Genomic DNA, 20462 nt, shown 5'->3' on the forward strand with positions numbered 1-20462 from the left:
CGGTAGTTTTTTTTAATCCAACATCTTTGGTATCTGTTGTTGCTAAGTATAACACTTTTGCCACTCGAGGGCAGCATAACATTTTAAAGATTGACAACATTCAATATCAGGAAAATACATTTCCATCCACCAAAAAGAAACCATAGAACCTAAAAAGTTATCGTCAATGGGCTGTGAACTCTTTTGCCACTAGAGGGCAGCAGAAGACTTTCAAGATTGACAACATTCAATATCAAGATACCATTACTACATTTTCATCCACCAAAAAGGAGCCATAGAACCTAAAAACATAACATCAATGGGTTGTAAGTATACCTTGTATCATCTGTATGTCACAGTTATGACAGAAATGGCATCCTCCTTTTGCTTTAATAGAAAGAGGTCTCTCCAGGAATATCTTCAGAAATATGACATTGTCGCCAATGCCATAATTTTAAAATCTATTTTTTTTTTTTAGCTGCCCTCAAATTGTTAATTTTGAGATACAATTATTTGACAGCCAATTGATGCTATATCATGTAATATATTGACATTTTATAACTTGTAAAAACCCATCCTTAGGTCTCAGAATTATTGCCCATCTTATAACTGATCTGTAGAAAGAGCTTACGGTTTTGATAGAGTTTGAGGGTCAGAATAATAAGGATATTAATGGATAAGTGTTAGGATTAACATTGATGAATAGCATATATAGTCAGTGGGCTGGTAAAACCTAGTACCTCATAAATGAAAGAATGTTCAGGAAAAATCCACCAAAAAACATGGTGGCCATGGCGCTAAATGGGATCACCTTTCCTCAGGCAAAATTTTTTTTTTTACTTCTTGGACTACTTTTCACAACTTACTGCCTAAATCTACAAAATTGGATAAGCTTTAACTTTGCAATGAATGGGGATTTTCCAGGGCTCTTTGAGTATTCGGGGATGAAATCGCCCATGTTTATTTCCCCCCCTGCCTTTCCTTTCACAAGCTATAATGGTTTGATTTTGGGAACTAAGGGAGCTTGGATTTGGACAGGGCTTCACCTGACTGATCACTAATACCCCTTTCGTAAACCCATCCTCCAATTAGTCGCTTAAGAGTAATGCGGATAATTCAATAACAAGTGGAATGCCTCTGGCCGTCTCACCTGCATCACGCGATTCAATATAGCAGCAGTGCTGATTTTGAAAACTACTATAACTCGCACAAGATGTTCAGTGATACTTGGTTACTCGTATTTCCACGTTTTATGAATTAGACCAATACACTTATAGAGATATGATGGCAATTCAACAAATACCCCCAACGTGGCCAAAGTTCTTTGACCTTACATGACCTTTGACCTTGTTCATGTGACCTGAAACTCGCACAGGATGTTCAGTGATACTTGATTACTCTTATGTCCAAGTTTTATGAACTAGACCAACACACTTTCAAATTTATGGCTGTAATTCAACAAATACCCCAATTTGGCCAAAGTTCATTGACCCTAAATGACCTTTGACCTTGATCATGTGACCTGAAACTTGCACAGGATGTTCAGTAATACTTGATTACTATTATGTCCAAGTTTCATGAATCAGATCCATAAACTTTCAAAGTTATGATGGAAATTCAACAGATACCCCCAATTCGGCCAAAGTTCATTGACCCTAAATGACCTTTGACCTTGGTCATGTGTCGTGAAACTCATGCAGGATGTTCAGTGATACTTGATTAACCTTATGTATAAGTTTCATGAACTAGGTCCATATATTTTCTAATTTATGATGACATTTCAAAAACTTAACCTTAGGTTAAGATTTTGATGTTGATTCCCCCAACATGGACTAAGTTCATTGACCCTAAATGACCTTTGACCTTGGTCATGTGACATGAAACTCAGGCAGGATGTTCAGTAATACTTGATTAACCTTATGGCCAAGTTTCATGAACTAGGTCCATATACTTTCTAAGTTATGCTGTCATTTCAAAAACTTAACCTCAGGTTAAGATTTGGTGTTGACGCCGCCGCCGCCGTCGCCGCCGCCGTCGCCGTCGGAAAAGCGGCGCCTATAGTCTCACTCTGCTATGCAGGTGAGACAAAAATTGCGTTCACAAACTCCGAAAATAATCCGCACTATTTTTACGAGCGCCCGTCCTGAAAAAGGCGGATAATCGTCATGGCAACCGCACACACCCTCTCCGATGCGGTTGTGTTGGCAAAGGGTGACCTTGTGACCGCACCATGGCAAAAAATCTGCATTACTTTGAAATGCGTTCATAAAGTCAAAATCTGGTCCTGATGCCGCTATTATGCGGATAATTGCAGCATCAAAATAATGCGGATAACTCTGGTCCTCCTCCGATTTTACGACCAAATTATGCTGCTATTAGCCGCATAATTGGGTTTATGAAAGGGGTATTAGACATTCGCCCCAAAACCTGATTTTCACCCAAATTTGGGATACAAGTTTTTATCAGCATGCAGACGATATATGCTTGTCACCAGAGCAAGGGACAAGGAATTGAATTACAAGAAACTAAACCCCCACAAATCTAACTGACCAATAAAGGAGGGAAAGGTAATATGAAAAGTAACCAAAAGCGCAAACTTAAGCAATTTAGAAAGAGCGACTCAAGTGACACATCTTGTCTCGACAGGAGCAAAATCAAAAGACGAAGTATGGTAGATTCACATGAATTGCACAGAAGGGAAGGCGTCGTATGAGGTCACTATGCGCAAAAGTTTGGGTTGCAAGTGAAATCAATGAATTAGCAAAACACGTAGATAATCTAATTACTGACATAAATAATACATCCAACAAATATCTACTGCACTTACTGGAGTTGCCTGCTTGGAAAAGATAGAGAGGGTGGTGTTAAGTGAACAATGATGAAGAAAGAAAAATAGTTATAAATCGTACCTGATTGCCTGCTTCTTCTGGTGGTAGATGGAGAGACACGCTCCATTGTGATGTCAGCCGATCCATACATCCCTCCTTCGACGTCATTCCTGCATGGAAAAAGATCCATAAGTACATGTTTATTTGCTGAAGAGAATCCTCAACAAGATATGAGAGATTTGGCCTTGATAATTCTTACAGGTCGACTCTAGAATTTGTAATTGTCGATCAAAATAACTTAATAGTAATTACAATGATAATGATCAACAAAAACAAAACAACAACAATAATAATACTAATAAGAATAATAAAACACTAAAAAAAATAATAATAATATTAATAATAGTAATAAAAAGCAACAATAATAATAATGATTATGATGATGATGATGTGGGCAAGTTAGGCAAGATGTTGAATGGATGGCTCTAGTATTTTTGTTGCAACTAAAAGGTGGATGTCTAAAGCGCCCCTCTTTGTGTAAACTTTATAGACTCAAATGAAAACAACACATAAACAAATTGCATTCTATTTTCTTCGCACATTTTACTTCATCCCAATTATTCTGCAGACTTGATTATGCTCTAGCACCCCCTCTATAATTTATGTAAACACTTTATCATTACATCCAGAGGTCACATCAAAAACAGATATTTGGTTGCTTGAATTTTTTTTTTTTTTGGGGGGGGGGTAACTAGAGCAATTTATACAACAAGTTGTTTAACTCTTTGCACACTAAATTAATTTTGGGGGATAATAATGACAATTGTTTCCATGTTACTTTCTTTAATTAAAAATTTCCATAATGCACCATTGAAACTTATTATTATTATATAGATGTTGTCTAAGAACTACTGCCTTTTATTGGCTTATCTAATTTGAATTTAGGGGAGAAAACTAATTATGATTGTTGAATTTAATTGTACGAATGCGCATGATTGCAACATCAGCGCAATATTAAACAGGATACTATACAGAAAGACACTCTGTTTAGTCCTTTGTGTGTATAAACATGATTGTCCGAGAAAACATCAAATATAAAGGTAAAATCATTTCCTTTTTCATGTTTTTTTTCATGGAATTGATTATATTCAACAGCAATGTGAGACTCAATGATTGCTTTCTGAGACATGTGGAGCGTTGTGGCCCAGTGGATTAGTCTTCGGACTTTGAAACAGAGGGTCGTGGGTTCGAATCCCAGCCATGGCGTAATTTCCTTCAGCAAGAAACTGATCCACAGTGTGCTGCACTCAACCCAGGTGAGGTAAATGGGTACCGGTAGGAAGTAATTCCTTAAAAAGCTGTGTGCGCTATGAACGTCTAGCTTAGCCGGGTAATATAGGAGCGCCTTGAGCACCTAACAAGGTGGATATGTGCGCAATATAAATACCCTATATTATTATTATTATTATTATAAGACATCACATCAATTTTGGGTGAATATATAGCCTCATAAATCATGACAACACCTCTATCAAAGCGATCAAACTACATTATTGTCCCAAGTCAACCAAACCATGGTAACCATGGAGAGCAAATAAGAATTCATAAACTGCCATATGGTTTACTCATCTTCCAAAGCATGGGATGATAGAATGAGTGATATACGTACCGGTATATGAAAATTTCCACAAACACATATAGAATATTGACATTAAATTGCCATATGGTATCAATAATTTGGAGTGAACCAATAACAACATTAAAGCAGCACAAAGAAATGTCCATCTTGAAAACAGCTAGTATATACAATTCTCTGCAGAAAAATATACAATAAATTTTTGTGCTTTTTCAAGTGGCAGGCTCTTTAATATCTTGCAAAGTAAAACTGCAGTCGGTCAGATTTTTTTTTATAGAAAGTCTTAAAATTTTCAAAATCTACAGATTTATATAGGTCTTGTGTATCATGTTTTCATTACTGTGTAATCAAAATTGATATGACTAAAGAAAAATTGGATTCATATATGAAAATTGTTGATATTTTCATTACTGTTATTAAAACAGGGATAAAGTGCAATAAAATTTGAGATAGTGTTGTACATAACTGTCTAAGACAACAAAATTTGATAAAAATCTCAAAATTGCAGATAATTTCACAACTGGGGTGTTTCATAAAGCTGTGGGTAAGTTAAGAGCAACTTTAAGAACAACTGGTGAACCTTTCATGCTAAACCACTGCCAATGAACATTTTGGTGTATACCATTAGCCACAAGAAAGGATCACCAGTCGTTCTTAAAGTCGCTCTTAACTTACGAACAGCTTTATAAAACACCCACCTGTTTTGCAACTGGGTTTGTGTATTAAAAAACAAGATAATGCAGTATATATTAGACCGTGTTGTTAAAGTGCACAGAAATTCATCTTTTTTCAAGTGTTTGCTATTTGATATTAAGAGACATCCCATGAATCAAGAACATCTGTTTGTACAATATGGATCTAATAACAGTATTGACATCAATCCCAACAAGTGCTTCTATCTGTGTGTAAAGCACCAGACAACATTTTCTGATGTTTATGTGTTTAATATCCAAACACAATGACAGATCACTGTTTTTAAATCGCAACATAATAGTGAGTTGGTGAAAATACATTATTTCCACTTTTCTTGAAAATTCCAATTTTGTTTTGCAACTCTCTTTTTTCATTTGCTTTTCTTTTTACCACATTCCAAACTTCAGTTATGTTACTTTTTTGCTCATATATTTCTAATCCTATAGCGAGTTAGTGCAAATATTTCAATTTTCAATAAATGTATTATGGATCAATTAAATTGCTGTTTCATATTACCAATGTTCCCATTTTCCATTTATTTCATGTTTATATGTCTGCATTGATATCTAATCAAAGCAAATCCCAACTGTAGACAAGAAATATTGGATTGAATTGAATCATACATTGTATCTCTTATTTCTGTTCATTCCATTTGATTATATGATGCTCAAGATAATGCAGTAATTATCAAACATACAGTAGCATATGGACTCGATTATGAAGTAAAATAATTATGCATAATTTATACAATAGCCTTGATAAACCCTCCTACATACCTGATGTGAATATTCTTTATAGAGAGAATATTTAGTGATGTTATCTGTATGAAGCAGTAGCTATGAATATATAAACTTGACATGAACATGCGATGACCATTATCAATTCTCAATATCTATTACATCTCATCTTTTCAAAAGGGTTTAAGACATATAATACTATCTGATATATTGTAAGCTAAGGACTTGCAAGCTTTCCAAAATATATGACTGATTGTTTCATTTTTTTAAATTTTTATTACCTTTTGTTATGCTATAAAAGGGACCATTTTGTGATAAAATACGTAAATAAGGGAGGCTTGCATTTTTAATGAAATGTTGGGAATTTAACTGTGTAATACTAGGAGACATAGTGACTTGGAAAGGTGATAATTTTGACAGCTGACGCGAGGTAACATTGAGGCGAATGTTTTGAGTTACAGGCAACAGCTGTGCTTTTCGCAGACCTGAAACCGGCATCACAAAACCATTATCGATTGCATAATTAACTGAATATAGTCAATGTGTATCAAAGATTACAATCAATCATTACAATCAATTGTATCTTTTCATGTTACAGGGTAAAGTTTATAGGACAGAGCGCTGGCTTTCACCTGTGCACAGTAGAAAACATTGTTTAGAATTTCATACAACGCTGTTTAAAACGGTAGTTGTTTAACGGTTTAAACAATCACTTATAATTCATTGAAGATTACATACAATAAAACTTTGTGGTTTAAGTTCAGACACTTGTTTAAACTGTTAAACAACTGCCGTTAAATTCATGAGGTAAACATCATTTTATAAAATTTCAAACAGCATTTTTACAGTGCAGGCACGGGTGAAAGCAACCATCTTGTTCTTACACCTTCACACTTTAAGATCATACATAATAAAAAAGGTTACAATTAATTTCTTGTGAATGAACAAAGTTTTCAATTTTATGCATAATTTTCATGTAATATGAATCTAGGAGAAAATCACCACTGGGTCAGCATATTATCATTTTATTTAAAGGATGCCAAATAATTGGTAAAGGTTCAATAAGGCTTAAAGGAGCACCATCTGATGTTTCAATCTTATTTAAGTGTATTAGCCATTGAAATTTTTTCATCCATTGATTCTTAAACAAAATTGTATTTTCCATTTCTGTCTATCTCACCCTCCATTGGCAATGCTTTTACTTTATTAAAAGGAGCCCTTAGAGCACCTATCTTATAAATTTAGTAAAGATACAGGCAAAGATCAATCCCTTGAACTTTCATCCCGATCCATGTTAGAGAAGTGATTTTCATGTATAGACCAGTTCGTAGTTACATCAGGGACAATTTTGGTCAAATGACCTTTCATTTATTTCATTATGATAGGCAGATTTCAAAGCAGGATATAACATATGCATGCCTTACATAGCAGGATGAAGAAATTGAATCATACCAGGTGACTAGAATAGCACACCATTGAAGACTCCATGAAGGTATTTGTTGCATTTCTACTTTGAATGCATATTATAGCATGTTGTACAATGTACTTTGCAAACTGCAGTGAAATACCAGTCGTGGACGCATTTTTGTTCTTTGTGGATGCAAATGAAAAACACAATTGAAAAGAATATATGAATAATCAAGACACCAAAGTTGGTGCTTATCTCATTAAATTTTAAACCACCATGCCACTCTAGTACAAATGACCTTTCTCTGATCATGCGCAGAATCATCTGATCATGCGTAGAATGGAACTACGAACTGGCTTATTCTGAAGTGGTATTCAGTGCGTAGTTGTGCAGTGGTTTCACAGTACAGCATGCACTCTTACGTGGGAATGTGTTCGTCCTGCAAAGAACCGAGGACTCAACATTGTCAAATGTGTAAAATCACAAATTTATCCAATAAACACATTGTTTAAAAATCCTCTACATAACATCACTTCTGGACCCCGTCTTACAAAGAGTTGCGATTGATCTGATCAATCGCAACTATGGAAAGCCAGCAAAGTCAACATATAAAATGCATGTTTGTTCAAATTTTTTTCTTGATATGATTTATATTCAGAAATTCATTGATTTCTTGACAATTTGGTGTGTTCTCCTTTGTTTTCAAAGGACATTTTGCAAATTTCCTTTTGAAAAAATTATGACTGAAGGATTTCCATAGATACGATTGATTGGATCAATCGTAACTCTTTGTAAGAGGGGCCCCAGGGCATGTCCATTGATAAGGTGTGTAGGCCTAATAGTGATGCACACTTTGGGGGCGATTTAGTATAAACATAAAGACTATATTACATGAAACTACTGGTGTATGATTTGTTTAAAATTGTATTATGTTTTGTGAATGTCGAAATCATTGAAAGGTTTTTTTTTTCTTTTAATATTTCTTGAAATGTTTTTTACCCCTTTGTTTAGTGAATGCTGTGTATTTTGTTTATTGTTGGAAATGAATTGTTTAAATTTTGTAGCATAGTCAATTCACGTTAAATTGTTCTCCTACATAAAGCTCTACATGTATATTCATGAATAAATAAATAAATAAATTGATAAAAAAATAAATAAAAAAATAAATGAATGAATGAATAAATAAATAAAAAAATAAATGAATGAGTGAATAAATAAATAAATAAATGAAGGAATGAAATGAAAAGAAAAAATGCAATTTCAAAATAACTGAAATAAATTGGCAAGTGCATTAACTTTGTAGTAGACAACATATCTGATGTTAAAGTAGTACCCACATTCATACATGTACTTACCATCGAATGAACTTCTTCATGTCATTGAACAGAATGAAATACATTTCTCTATTCATGATTTGATAAACTAATTATTTTAACTCTTCATGTGCCATTTTATTGAATATTGCAAATTATCAATCAATTTTTATGAGGCTTTCTATGTAGCAAAGTATAATGCTTGACATGTAATAGAGCAAACAACATAAATACTAAGAAAGGAAAACAAAAGATTATTATTTTTTGTACAAATAAGAAGGAGAGACAAAGAAGAATTAAGTTGTGCTGTAGTGACTTTCGAGAAATTACATGTAGTCCCCAACTAGCATTTACTAAGGTTTTTTTCTTTCATTCCTGCTGAAGCATTTTATTGCATAAAGCTTTTTATTATAACAATCATTGCTTTATTTTTTGTCAATGGCATATTGCTATCTAAGCATTCGTCGATCTACGAGTATGCCTCCGACTATCGAATGACACTTGAAGAGTTAAAATAAGCAGTAGACATAGCAAAAACAAAAATAACATGCAAATGGTCTGGGTTTCCTTTAACCCATTGCCTCCTGGAACAGTTTGATCCCTGTACAAAGTCTATGGGAATTCCAGTATTGAAGGTCAAGTCCACCCCAGGAAAATGCTGACTTGAATAAATAGAGAAAAATCAAACTAGAATAGTGCTGAAAATTTCATCAAAATCGGAAAGTTATGACATTTTAAAGTTTCGCTTATTTTTCATAAAACAGTGATATGCACAACTAGGTGAGTCAGTAGATGATGTCCATCACTCACTATTTTATTGTTTGAATTATACAATTTTGTATAGCTTTGACAATAAGGACCAACTTGACTGAACCATGTAGTATTAAACAATATGCTAATTCCACATGTTCAGGGAGGAATTAATCGTTGTATCACTTGACAATGAGGAGAAAATTAGAACATTCATATTTCATATAATAAAATACAAAAGAAATAGTGAGTGGATGAAGTCATAGTCTCCTCATTTGCATACCAGCCAGGATGTGCATACAACTGTTTTGTGAAATTAAGCGAAATTTAAAAATGTCATAACTTTCTTATTTTACATCCGATTTTGATGAAATTTTAAGTGTTATGCTTGTTGGATTTTTCTCTTTTTATTCAAATCAACTTTTTGTTGGGGTGGACTTGTCCTTTTAAAGAGTCAACAAGATAACCCATTGCCTACAGAAACAGGTTGAACCCTGTACAAGGCCTATGGGAATTCCAGTTCTCAGCAGTCAATAGGTTAAATAAAAGGTTTTTTTTGACAGATGAAGGAAATGAGGGATGCATTGGATGGCTATGCTAACAGGGTTAGTCACACCAACGAATCTTGACTCCAAACCGACAGATGGTATGTCATTGGTAATGACGTAATAGATTTTGTCGGTCTGGAGTCAGTATCACAGGTGCGACCGTGGCATTGCATGGAAATCACAGGTTGAGACAGAGGTCAAAGGTCATGCATGGAGAAACCTTTCTACATTCATTGAAAGGCAGAAAATTGATTTTTTTTACAATAAAGGAAACCTGATAATGGTTTTAAAAGGAACTATAATATGTAAAGTTGAAGAATGAAAGTAGTCAAGTTTGGTAGACAGGGTGTATACAGACTATTTAGGGGTAGGGATGTGTTCAAATGATAAAAGCTTGATTTAATATTACATGCACATGTACATGTATGTATTATGGAGACACATTTCTAGAACATGTTCATGACTACAGAATGGACTCAGAATTTGCTACATGTTAGGATTGTTGAACATTTTCCATCAAACCCTATTTAATTTTTTTTATCTAATCCTTAGTAACGGATAATGATTCCGACAATATTTGACGCATAATAAATAAAATTATATAGCTGAAAATATTGCTCATTTTATTTTGCAAATATCAATTAAATACTCTCACTTCATTGACACCTGATAAAGTCTATGGATTAGCAAAGATAAAGTTAAATTTTTTGTAGAGGTAAAGTAATACTGCCACAATCACCGCCTCTATCAAGTTAATTTTTCTTGTGCATATTGGGAGAAAATGGTTAAATATGGAAATTACTTTGAAGCAAATTAATAAACAGAATCTGTATTAATTTGCTGCTATTTTATCAGGGCTTTTTCTGATCATGTATTTGAAAGGGATGGGGGGGGGGGTCGCACCACAACATAGGTCTTTTTTGTCAATTTTCTTTTTTTCAATTACTTTTTTTTTAATCATGCCAATAAAATGTATACTTGACTCCTATCAATCCTCTCAAAAATATATGTACTGATGCCAAGTGTTTTAGATACTTTTTGTAAAGCATTTCAAAGATGATAGAATTATAGATCATACAAACTTTTCATATTCAAATACATGTTTATTCTTTCGTCATTCACTGTTATGATATTTTGTGATTCATTATTACCCCAATCTATGACCACAGGTATAAAAATATTAGACTTTAATTCAGATGAATTACAGAAGGAAATATGAATCGAATCAAAGTTGATTAATGCTGGGACTCCCATTTCCTCTGCTAATTAATAAACAAATAATCTTCTTTTTTCTTAAACCTGTGAAATTTTATGAAATCTATGGTAACCCCATAACTGCTGGTCTTATTTTTTTTTACCTCAAAGAAACACCATTTCTGAGGCACTTGCATGGAAAATTGCAAATTCAAATTGACCCCTCCCTTAGTTAAGATCAAACAAGTAAGGAAGAAAATGTTAAACTCCTGGTAGTTTGAGAAGGGTGATTTAGTTTGTTAATGCAAAACACTTCAATCAAGAAAGAGGATGTTAGTTTGAAGGGTAACAGTCTTATCCTTGTCTCTTGCATTGAGATTCTAGGCATTCTTAGGTATTCCGGAAATAACAAAAAGCTTGTGCAATCAAATATTGTTTTGAAAAAAGAAATGCTCATTTAGAAACCTAGAACCATAATGCTACAAGAACCATTCATGTTTTACCATCAGCCAAGGCAATTGGCTTAAAAATATTGTCTTAATATTCTGAATAAGAGCAAACACTTGGATACACTGTTTCCTATTGATTAGTAGAGTCATGCTAATTTCATGCAGGCAAAGAAATGCCTTTTTCAGATGCAACTTCAAGGACAAGTTTTTGCTTTAACAGGCTTCCTATGCTAGGGTTTTTTTTAAGGAGAGAGCAAGCAAAAAGGAGAAAGTGAGAATAAATCTATGCATGACCTTTATACCTTTGACCCCAATGTGACCCCGACCCTGAAGCAAGCGATCCATGTGATGAGTAATGATGTGATCTATGACGCCGATGAGATGAGAGTATAGGTGATGAGGGCACCGAGTTTGGCATGGAGTAGCTTACGCCACCACCGCCACCACCACGACGGACCTTCCGCCGGTACCGCCGAGCATGGCCATCTTCAACCTCTGACAGTGGGGGTGTGGAGGTACTGTCGGTGCCAGATGGCATGCGCCGTGAGGAATGAGGCGATAGCCACGGACTACTGGGTGTGCTCGAGTCATACCTTACAATGGTGTTATCATCGTGGTTCATCGGTGCTCCATGGCTGTGGCGTGCGATGCTGCCCCGCTGAGAGACGCTAGGTCCGATGCTCTCTACGCCAGAGACCATACTCTGCTCGTAGCTGAGATCACTAGGGTAGTCCTCGTCAAATGTGGTGCTCCCGCCTACTGACGGTACGTTGTTACCTCGACCGTGGAAACCCGAGTCTGCAGGGCTCTGCGGACCACCGTTGACTTGAATGTTTGGTTCAAGTACAGTCTTGCTTTGTCCTAGTGATATCTTTATAAGTTCTGTACCATAGGCTCCTGGCTGTCCTTCTCTCTTTGGGCCAAAGGCCTCTCCAGATTCTAGTCGGATTTGTCTAAAACAGAAAAAAAATGTATCAAACAAAAAATAAATCTCTGCGGAATGATGCATCTTCATACTTTATTTTCAGTGTTAGTAATCAAGGGCAAACCTTCAATGCGAGGAACACCCAGGAATTAAAAAACTTGTTTTTTAAATAATGACTTCAAAATAATAAATGACTTCTTAATATTTCAGTCATGTCATTCATCCTAATCAAAAGACATGCAGGTTTGCAGATGATAGGGCAACTGTAATGGCATTTTCTATTGCAAAGCTTGTTCAGGGCCCCATTTGGGAAAGACAACTATGGCCATCTTACCAATAAAATTACTACCATAAAAACCTTGATTGGTATGTCGCTTAGCCATGTTATCATGGCAGTTTACCATAATGGCAGAGTTACAATAATTACAACTCTGTAAAAAGAAACAGGCCCCGGAAATGTTTTAGCCAAATAATTTAAAATGTCACAGGTTGCAGGAAACATTTTTATACCGACGAGCAACAAAAGCAGCAGAACAATCGAAACACAAGAAAGTTGTCCGAATTGACATCTTGACAGATGATAAATGTTGAAACATTCCCCAGGAGTCAAATTTTGCAATAACATTTTGTGAGCAAATTTTTGATATCTTTTTTTCTCTAACCTTTTGTAGTTGGATTGTTCTGCTGCTTTTGTTACCAGTTGGCATAAAAATATTTCCTGCAACCAGTGACAATTGTTTGTTGTTGTCTGATATCCTACTGACACAAAAAATTTCAAGGATTTTAATTTGTCTAAATCGCTTCCAGGGCCCATGTTTTTTTAAAGAGTTACAATTATTGTAACTTGACCATTATGACAACTACCATCAAATCCAATCAATTACAAAACTGGTATATCATCATGATTATTGTAGATATTTGATGATCTAACCTAACATGCCTCACTGATATTGGTTCACCTTTTTCTAATGTTGCTTTGATTGTATTCCCTAATCTATTATTTTTGTGTTATGTGTACTATTCTCATATTTGACTTGATAAACTTGGCATTTATACCTTTACATACTAATGGAAATAAATATACAAATTTAATTAAACTATCTGAATAATGTAGAATCTGCTTGCAAACCAAGTGAATATGAAACCATAATTATACAGGACAACATACTTGTACAAGAACCTGTCACATCGTTCCGTGCAAGACTTGAGGGTGAGTTGTGGTCAACAATTTTGCTACCCGCAAGTCGCACGCAGGTCGCCTGCATTGACAGTATCTGGCACGCATCTCACACGCAGCTGCCAACAGAAGTGCACACAAGTCTGATTTTCACACAGAAAAGTTTTGAACGTGCTCAAAACTTCGTTGCGGGCAATCACCGCGGCAACTCATCTGCAAGGCTCCTACCGAACGATGTGACAGGCCTTCAAGGACATTGAATAATACAGCAAACTTACAATTGTTTATTGCAGATTGTACACAGCCATTTCTTGCTGTTGGGAAGGACGACCTTACAGTTGGAGCAGACCTTGTGCTGGCAACGCGGGCAGACTTCTCCCGAGTTGAATATTGTACCGAGCGGTTCCCGACATCTGGCACAGACCTTCTTCCCGCTATCTAAGCTGTCATCGTCGACCTTGACTGCGGACTTCTTTCGCAGCTCGTGGAGTTCCGTTTTCAGTTTTCTAGAAAAGGAACATTGAGTAAAATAATTATACCAACCATCGAAGAGAGAGAAGAAAAGCGGTCTTTATAAAGCAGTTGGTCCTTATGGACTGGTTCCTTTAAAAGATGCTTCAATTGGGAATGCCATTCAGGGAAACCAAAATTGCAGTTTTTATGAACAGGTAGTGTTCCTGTAGTGAGGGGTCACTAAAGTTGGCTTGACATTGACACTCTCATATGGAGAGTAGTATAAAGTAAGAAACCCCAGCTGGAAAGATCACAGTGTCACACAGTGTGATCACAGTGTGTTCATATGTGAAAATATTATTCACACTGTTAGAATGCTCAAATTCGAAAATGTGAAGATGTTTTCACACTGTGGACACCTCGACAGTGTGACTGTTCACAGCGTGTTCACACAGTCGACTATGTGAATATGTGATTCACACATTGTGGTCACAGTGTGTTCACATAGTGGACTATGTGAAAATATTATCTACACTGTTAAAATGCTCAAATTGAACAGTGTGAAGATATTTTCACACTGTGGACACCTTAAAAGTGTGACTGTTCACAGCGTGTTCACATGGTTGACTATGTGAAAATATTATTCATACTGTTAAAATGCTCAAATTTAACAGATATTTTCATACTGTGGACACCTTGACAGTGTGACTGTTCACAGCGTGTCCACATGGTCGACTATGTGATTCACATTGCGGAAGTGCTGAAATTTAACAGTGTGGAGATGATTTCACATTGTGTTCCACACTGTGGCACACACTGTGGGACATTGTGTTCTTTCCAGTAGAGACCTGCCAAGTCTGGGGGCCGTTTCATAAAGCTGTTTGTAAGTTAAGAGCGACTTTAAGAACGACTGGTGATCCTTTCTTACGAGTTGAACCATCGCCAATGAATATTTTGGTGTATACCATTCACCACAAGAGAGGATCACCAGTCGTTCTTAAAGTCGTTCTTAACTTACGAACAGCTTTATGAAACACCCACCTGGTGCCCAACTTCTTTAAGGAAAAGGAACTATAAACCGGATATCCCAAATTTCATAACAGGATGGGGGCCACAGAATAATTTTGAAAGGGGGATACAATCACAATTTCATGGTAATGTTTCATATTTTTGTACATGTTCATGGAAAAAAGTGGGGGCGGTTCCTCTGCCCCAGCAATCATATTAACAACCTATCAGTTATTTTGTAAATTTTTTAGCACTGGGATTTATAGAGTTGTGAGAAGATTTCTGATTCCGAAAAATGTGATGAGTTTTATAGCGTTTGGTTAATTGTGAAAATTTCCAACAGAAACAATCACAGCATTTTAAATAAAATTGCTAAAATATTGATAAATAGTTTTAAAACAAAGAGGCAAATTATCTGCTCCAGTGCAAAAGTGTTATACTGCAAAGTATGTAATTCAGTTATTTACTAGTTTTTGTGTGCAAAATAAATGGAAATTTAGATGCAACAAATGTGAGTGCATAAATTAAAAAGGTGCTCACAGAAGCATTCTTTGAGCTATTTTTACAAAGAAAAGAGAAAGGAGTATATTCTTGAGCAAAAACTTTACTAATTGTAATCTACTTTATATTTTTTACATATTCAAGTAATACACATTTTTCAGGGGTGAACTATTATTATGCATGCATGCCAAGATTAAAAATAAAAACAAACGAAAGGTCCATACACCAACATAAGTAAAGACAATTACAAGGTAGTCAAATTTATAAACTAATTCAAAGGTTAAATATGATATTACGAGTAAAACACACATACATGTAAACACTGTTAACAATGTCAAATTGAAAATTACAGGACTGAACACAAAGCATACATGTATATTGATAATCAGGGGAGGGCTTCATGACAAAAGTCAGGCAGTGCTTTTTGCTGACAACTGTTACAGGCTACTGAAATCCTTGCATCTGATTGGCTCAGAACAAATAATCAGAATAAAACCGATATATGACACTTCATGAAACACTACCGATGCAGAAAAGGGATTAACATAAAACAAAAACAATTTTTTTTAACCATATTATAAAATAAATACACTTTAAACCCAACTTCTTCAAATTTCCAAGTGGATTAACTACACAGTAAACAATTAATACATAGGTATTTCTCAAGATAAAGAGTTGACCTTTTGATATTTAGAGTGTTATCGAATGGAGTATGATGGCAACAATGCAATAGATGGTTGCCAGGTATTTATCAGAATAAGCCAGGATTCCTTCTCTCTTTGTTAATGGTTTCAAGTATCGATATTAAATACCTTGGTCACATTTGCTCTACGGCGGCCGTACGGCGAGTCGAAAACAGCCATTTTAACATTTTTGTACCAGCTACATATAGGTGGTTTGTATACAGATAATTAATAAAGCGGCTGTTTTCAACTCGACGTACGGCCCCCGTAGAGCAAATGTGACCGAGGTATAACTAGTCAGTGTACACTTCTCAATAATTTTCTCTCGTTTTAAAGGAAATCAACAAAATCCAAGTGAACTTTCAACTGTAATTCCAAAGCAAATGATAGGAAAAAGGCTCCATGCATTTAATAACAAAGTTGAAGGAGGCACTAGAGAGTTTACTGAAGATACATGTAAAAGGCAGATACAAAACTTCCAGGCAAGCCTGCGCTTTCACCGACGTAAAAAATAGTTGTATAATTATGACCACTTTTAGAGTAAAACACAGTGCATTAGTTTGATAAAGACAAAATCCTTTCTAACAACCTTATTTGTGAAAATTCAGAGGAATTATTACTCCATTTTTAGAAGAAACATGCTTGATACCGTATTTGTATTGGAAGCATCAGCTCTTGTGTCGTAAAAAAAAATCCATGAGTAAAACAGGAGTATCAGGCCTACTAAATTTCTAATCAATTAAAAAATTTGAATACATTTCTATTGCATGGAAATTTAAAGTACCGTATTGAAATTCTGTCATTATTCAAAGTTTTCTACACAAACCACAGTAAAAAAAAAAGTAAGCCTGTTGTTAAGGATAAACATTTAATATCTTCTGCTATCACAAAGAGTAGCAAAGATACATGTAGCAGTATACAAATTTATTCAAGTGTGATAAAGAGTTAACAAGCATACCTTACATTGTGAGGGTTCAGTGATGTATCCCTAACACTACTTCAATCTTATTTGGATTTCGATATACAGGTGTATATTGGAAAGAAAAAAAAAGCTTTAAGAACTATGTTTCAAGTTTATATCTGCAAAATTCCCATCCCATCCCCAACCAACAAAGGGGAATAGGAAGGGGAAAATAAGGGGAAACACTATGTATAACTAAATTACATGAAGATTTAGTTTAAATAAAGGAAAAAGTTAAGAAAAAAAACGAACACAAAAACACTTATAGCAATAATTGACTTTATATGGAAGACTAACTCAAAGAGAGTCAAACAGAATCTAATTGACCTTTTTTTTTCAATTTTCATTTTGATTGTATTTTTTTTTAAATTCATCATGAATTTAAATTAACATTTTCTGGAAAACGAAATTTCCTTGGCTTAGACACAAAGGATTCTTTCTTTTTTCACAACAGGTAGAATGGTTTATTACTGTGAATACTCTCATTTCTTATCTGATCTGCTCCCCTGTTTCTTTTCATACTATATTGCTGACTCTCCACCCCCCCCCTGCTCTCTCTCTCCCTCATAACTTAGAGGGGGGGGGGGGGGCAGGGAATTTATAAGAAAAGGAATGATTTCAGAAAAAGGGGCACTCGCTTCTATCACTATTCAAACACAAGACCAAACAACTTCTGAACCACTCCTTATTTTTCATTCATCAAAGAAATAGGACTAACATTATCGTGCACCTGTATTTACACATAATTCCTTTATATTTCATAAGCTTAAAACAAGTGTAAAGCAAAGAAACCCAGACCATTATAATTGAGGAATTTTAGTTTGCATGGAAATGCTGACAACCTGGGGGGGGGGGGCACCCTATCCCAAACCAAGGAATTGAGAGCGAGAAATCACCAGAAACATACAGTTTTGCTCTTCTTATCAAAATGAAACCCTTTTTCGCATTAGTGTATTATCCCAATCGATTTTAAATATCCTATCTTTCACCCCTCACCAATCCATAGGTGTATTCAGAGTCATGCCTCCATCACAAGAGTACCCGTTACATTATGAGAACCTGTTCAGGCTATAAAATACCCAAATTATTTTCCACATTCAAACCGACCCAAAGAAGACCGTTTCGGGGATAGTTCTCAAAGTTACAAGCATGCGCAGTATGGTTCGATAAGCAGGCAAGGCGCGAGATTCAAAATCGCTAGCTCAGCAGCAACCTTAAGTGCCTGCACCCAGCTACATGCTAGGCTATAAGAAAGTTCCCGTAATTTGCTTTCACACTGCCAAAATATCTGTCACCTTGGAAAAATCCCCGCGAAAATTCTCGTAATTTTGAAAATTACCAACTATTTAGCGGGTATTTTCTTTTGGGGATATTACATGTAATTTGCTTTCACACTGCCAAAATTACCTGGTATTTTCTGATCAGGGTAGATATGGGCAAATAATTTCCCAATCAGAAAACACCTGGAACTGACGAATTTTGAGGCAGTCTGAAAATACCCCATGACCATGAGGTTGTTTTATTTCGCGCATAGAGAACAAAACAAGGATGCATTATTCAGTCAACTGATTTAACAATTAACAGTACTGGCAAAGGACTACCTGACAGCAAGATATAACATTTTGTAATGATTTTGCTGGTTGCCAGTATAACTTTACCCAATATCACATGACCTTTGCCTGCAAGTACAACATGTGACCACAACACCTGACTATACTATGTACTTGTAGTTTGTAGCTTGTATGCAGAACTGTATCTGGTTTCATTTTTGGCTATTTTCAGATTTAAAGGAAAATGTTTTAAAGAGATTCTCCAGCACCAGCATGAAATCATTAGGACTTGAATAAACTTGATTAAAATTCAAAGTAATTCAAATAATGAAAGTTTCAAATCAAAATCAGAATAAGAAATTAAAGTTGCGGAATGTTTTCATTATTTTGGCAACATGGTTGAAAGCATGTTCTCATGAACATGCAGAGAGAGAACTTCACCCCCCCCCCCAAAAAAAAAAAACTTACCTAACAGGATCATCCCTTTTTGTCCTCTCTGTCTCCCTTTTCAGTACTTCCAAAATGCTTTTCTCAATGCCCCTTTTGTACTGACTTAAAGTCAGTGAAGCATTGAGCATTTGACAAGACCAAATCGCATGTACTGTCAGATCAGAACTAAAGCATGCAGATACAGTATATACTGCAGTTCTCAATACCCCACGTTAGGACTCTGCCTGTACACTTCCCTATGGAAAAGTTTTGTTTACTTTGGCTGACCAATGATACAGTATCTATCAACAACAAAACATAAACAGGGAATGCGCCTAGAAAACTTGACAAGCAAAAAAAAAAAAAGGTCATCAGTAAAACTGATGAACATTTCGACCCAAGAAACTTTGACAAGTCAATTGTGCATATTACGGGTAGCCCCCCCCCCCCCCCGAATTAAACCTGTTTCTTTATAGTCAGTTCCTTAGACTTTCGTCTCAGGTTTCCTTGAGGCAGCCCCCCCCCCCCACCACCAGTAAGAACATAATTCGACAAAATTCTATACAGCCGGTCTAAAAAATTGTTAGCCTTCTTTATAAAATATACTTTCCATCTTTACACCAAACCCAAATCAAATGCAATCTTGAATGAAAACAATACAAACTTACTCCACCTCATCAAGACTACAAAAACAAATACCTCAATAAGCCAAACGCACTCCAAATTTTACAAAACAAAAAGAACAAAACAAATAACACAAGAATTTGACATGTACTCACAATAACACATACAGCCAGTTCCATAAAATATATACCCCCAACCACCTATATAGACCTTCCTGGGGGTTTTTCGTAAAGCTGTTGGTAAGTTAAAGGGGAATCCAGCCTTGGCCATAAAATGTTGTGTTGGGAAGGAGAAAAATAAATTAAACAGAATGGTGAAAGTTTGAAAGAAATCGGACAAGCAATAAGAAAGTTATAGCTGCTTTAAAATTGAGATCACTAATACTATGTAGATTTCAAATTGGCAACTGGGTAAGTAAATTATGACAAGGGGCAAGGACAACTTTCCCATAGGCCATGTACTTTATTATCAGGGATTTGTGGTTTTCTCATTAGTACCCATTCCCCTGGGGCAGTAATCTAAATACAACCCAGGTAGTATATTGTTTTATATCCTCATGAAAGAAAAATATAATTTGAAATAAAACTTTTGGGAAAAATGACATTTTAGCCATAAT

At 35.4% G+C, this 20462-nt stretch overlaps 1 protein-coding gene across 2 annotated transcripts in view; it reads right to left on the reverse strand.

The window, feature by feature from the left end:
* Positions 1-455: 455 nt before the first annotated feature.
* LOC129259401 (synaptotagmin-like protein 5) overlaps positions 456-20462 on the reverse strand; it is a 53435-nt gene continuing 33428 nt past the window's right edge. For both annotated transcript variants that reach the window (XM_064098571.1, XM_064098570.1), the window contains exons 3-5: positions 13916-14143; positions 12129-12488; positions 456-2977 (exon numbers count right to left, since the gene is read on the reverse strand). In XM_064098571.1, the coding sequence (XP_063954641.1) occupies positions 2803-2977; positions 12129-12488; positions 13916-14143 (763 nt within the window). In that variant the 3' untranslated portion in view covers positions 456-2802. The remainder of the gene's footprint in view (positions 2978-12128; positions 12489-13915; positions 14144-20462) is intronic.

The sequence above is a fragment of the Lytechinus pictus genome, chromosome 4, assembly GCF_037042905.1.
Source record: "Lytechinus pictus isolate F3 Inbred chromosome 4, Lp3.0, whole genome shotgun sequence".
In the NCBI taxonomy this organism is placed as follows: Eukaryota; Metazoa; Echinodermata; class Echinoidea; order Temnopleuroida; family Toxopneustidae; genus Lytechinus; species Lytechinus pictus.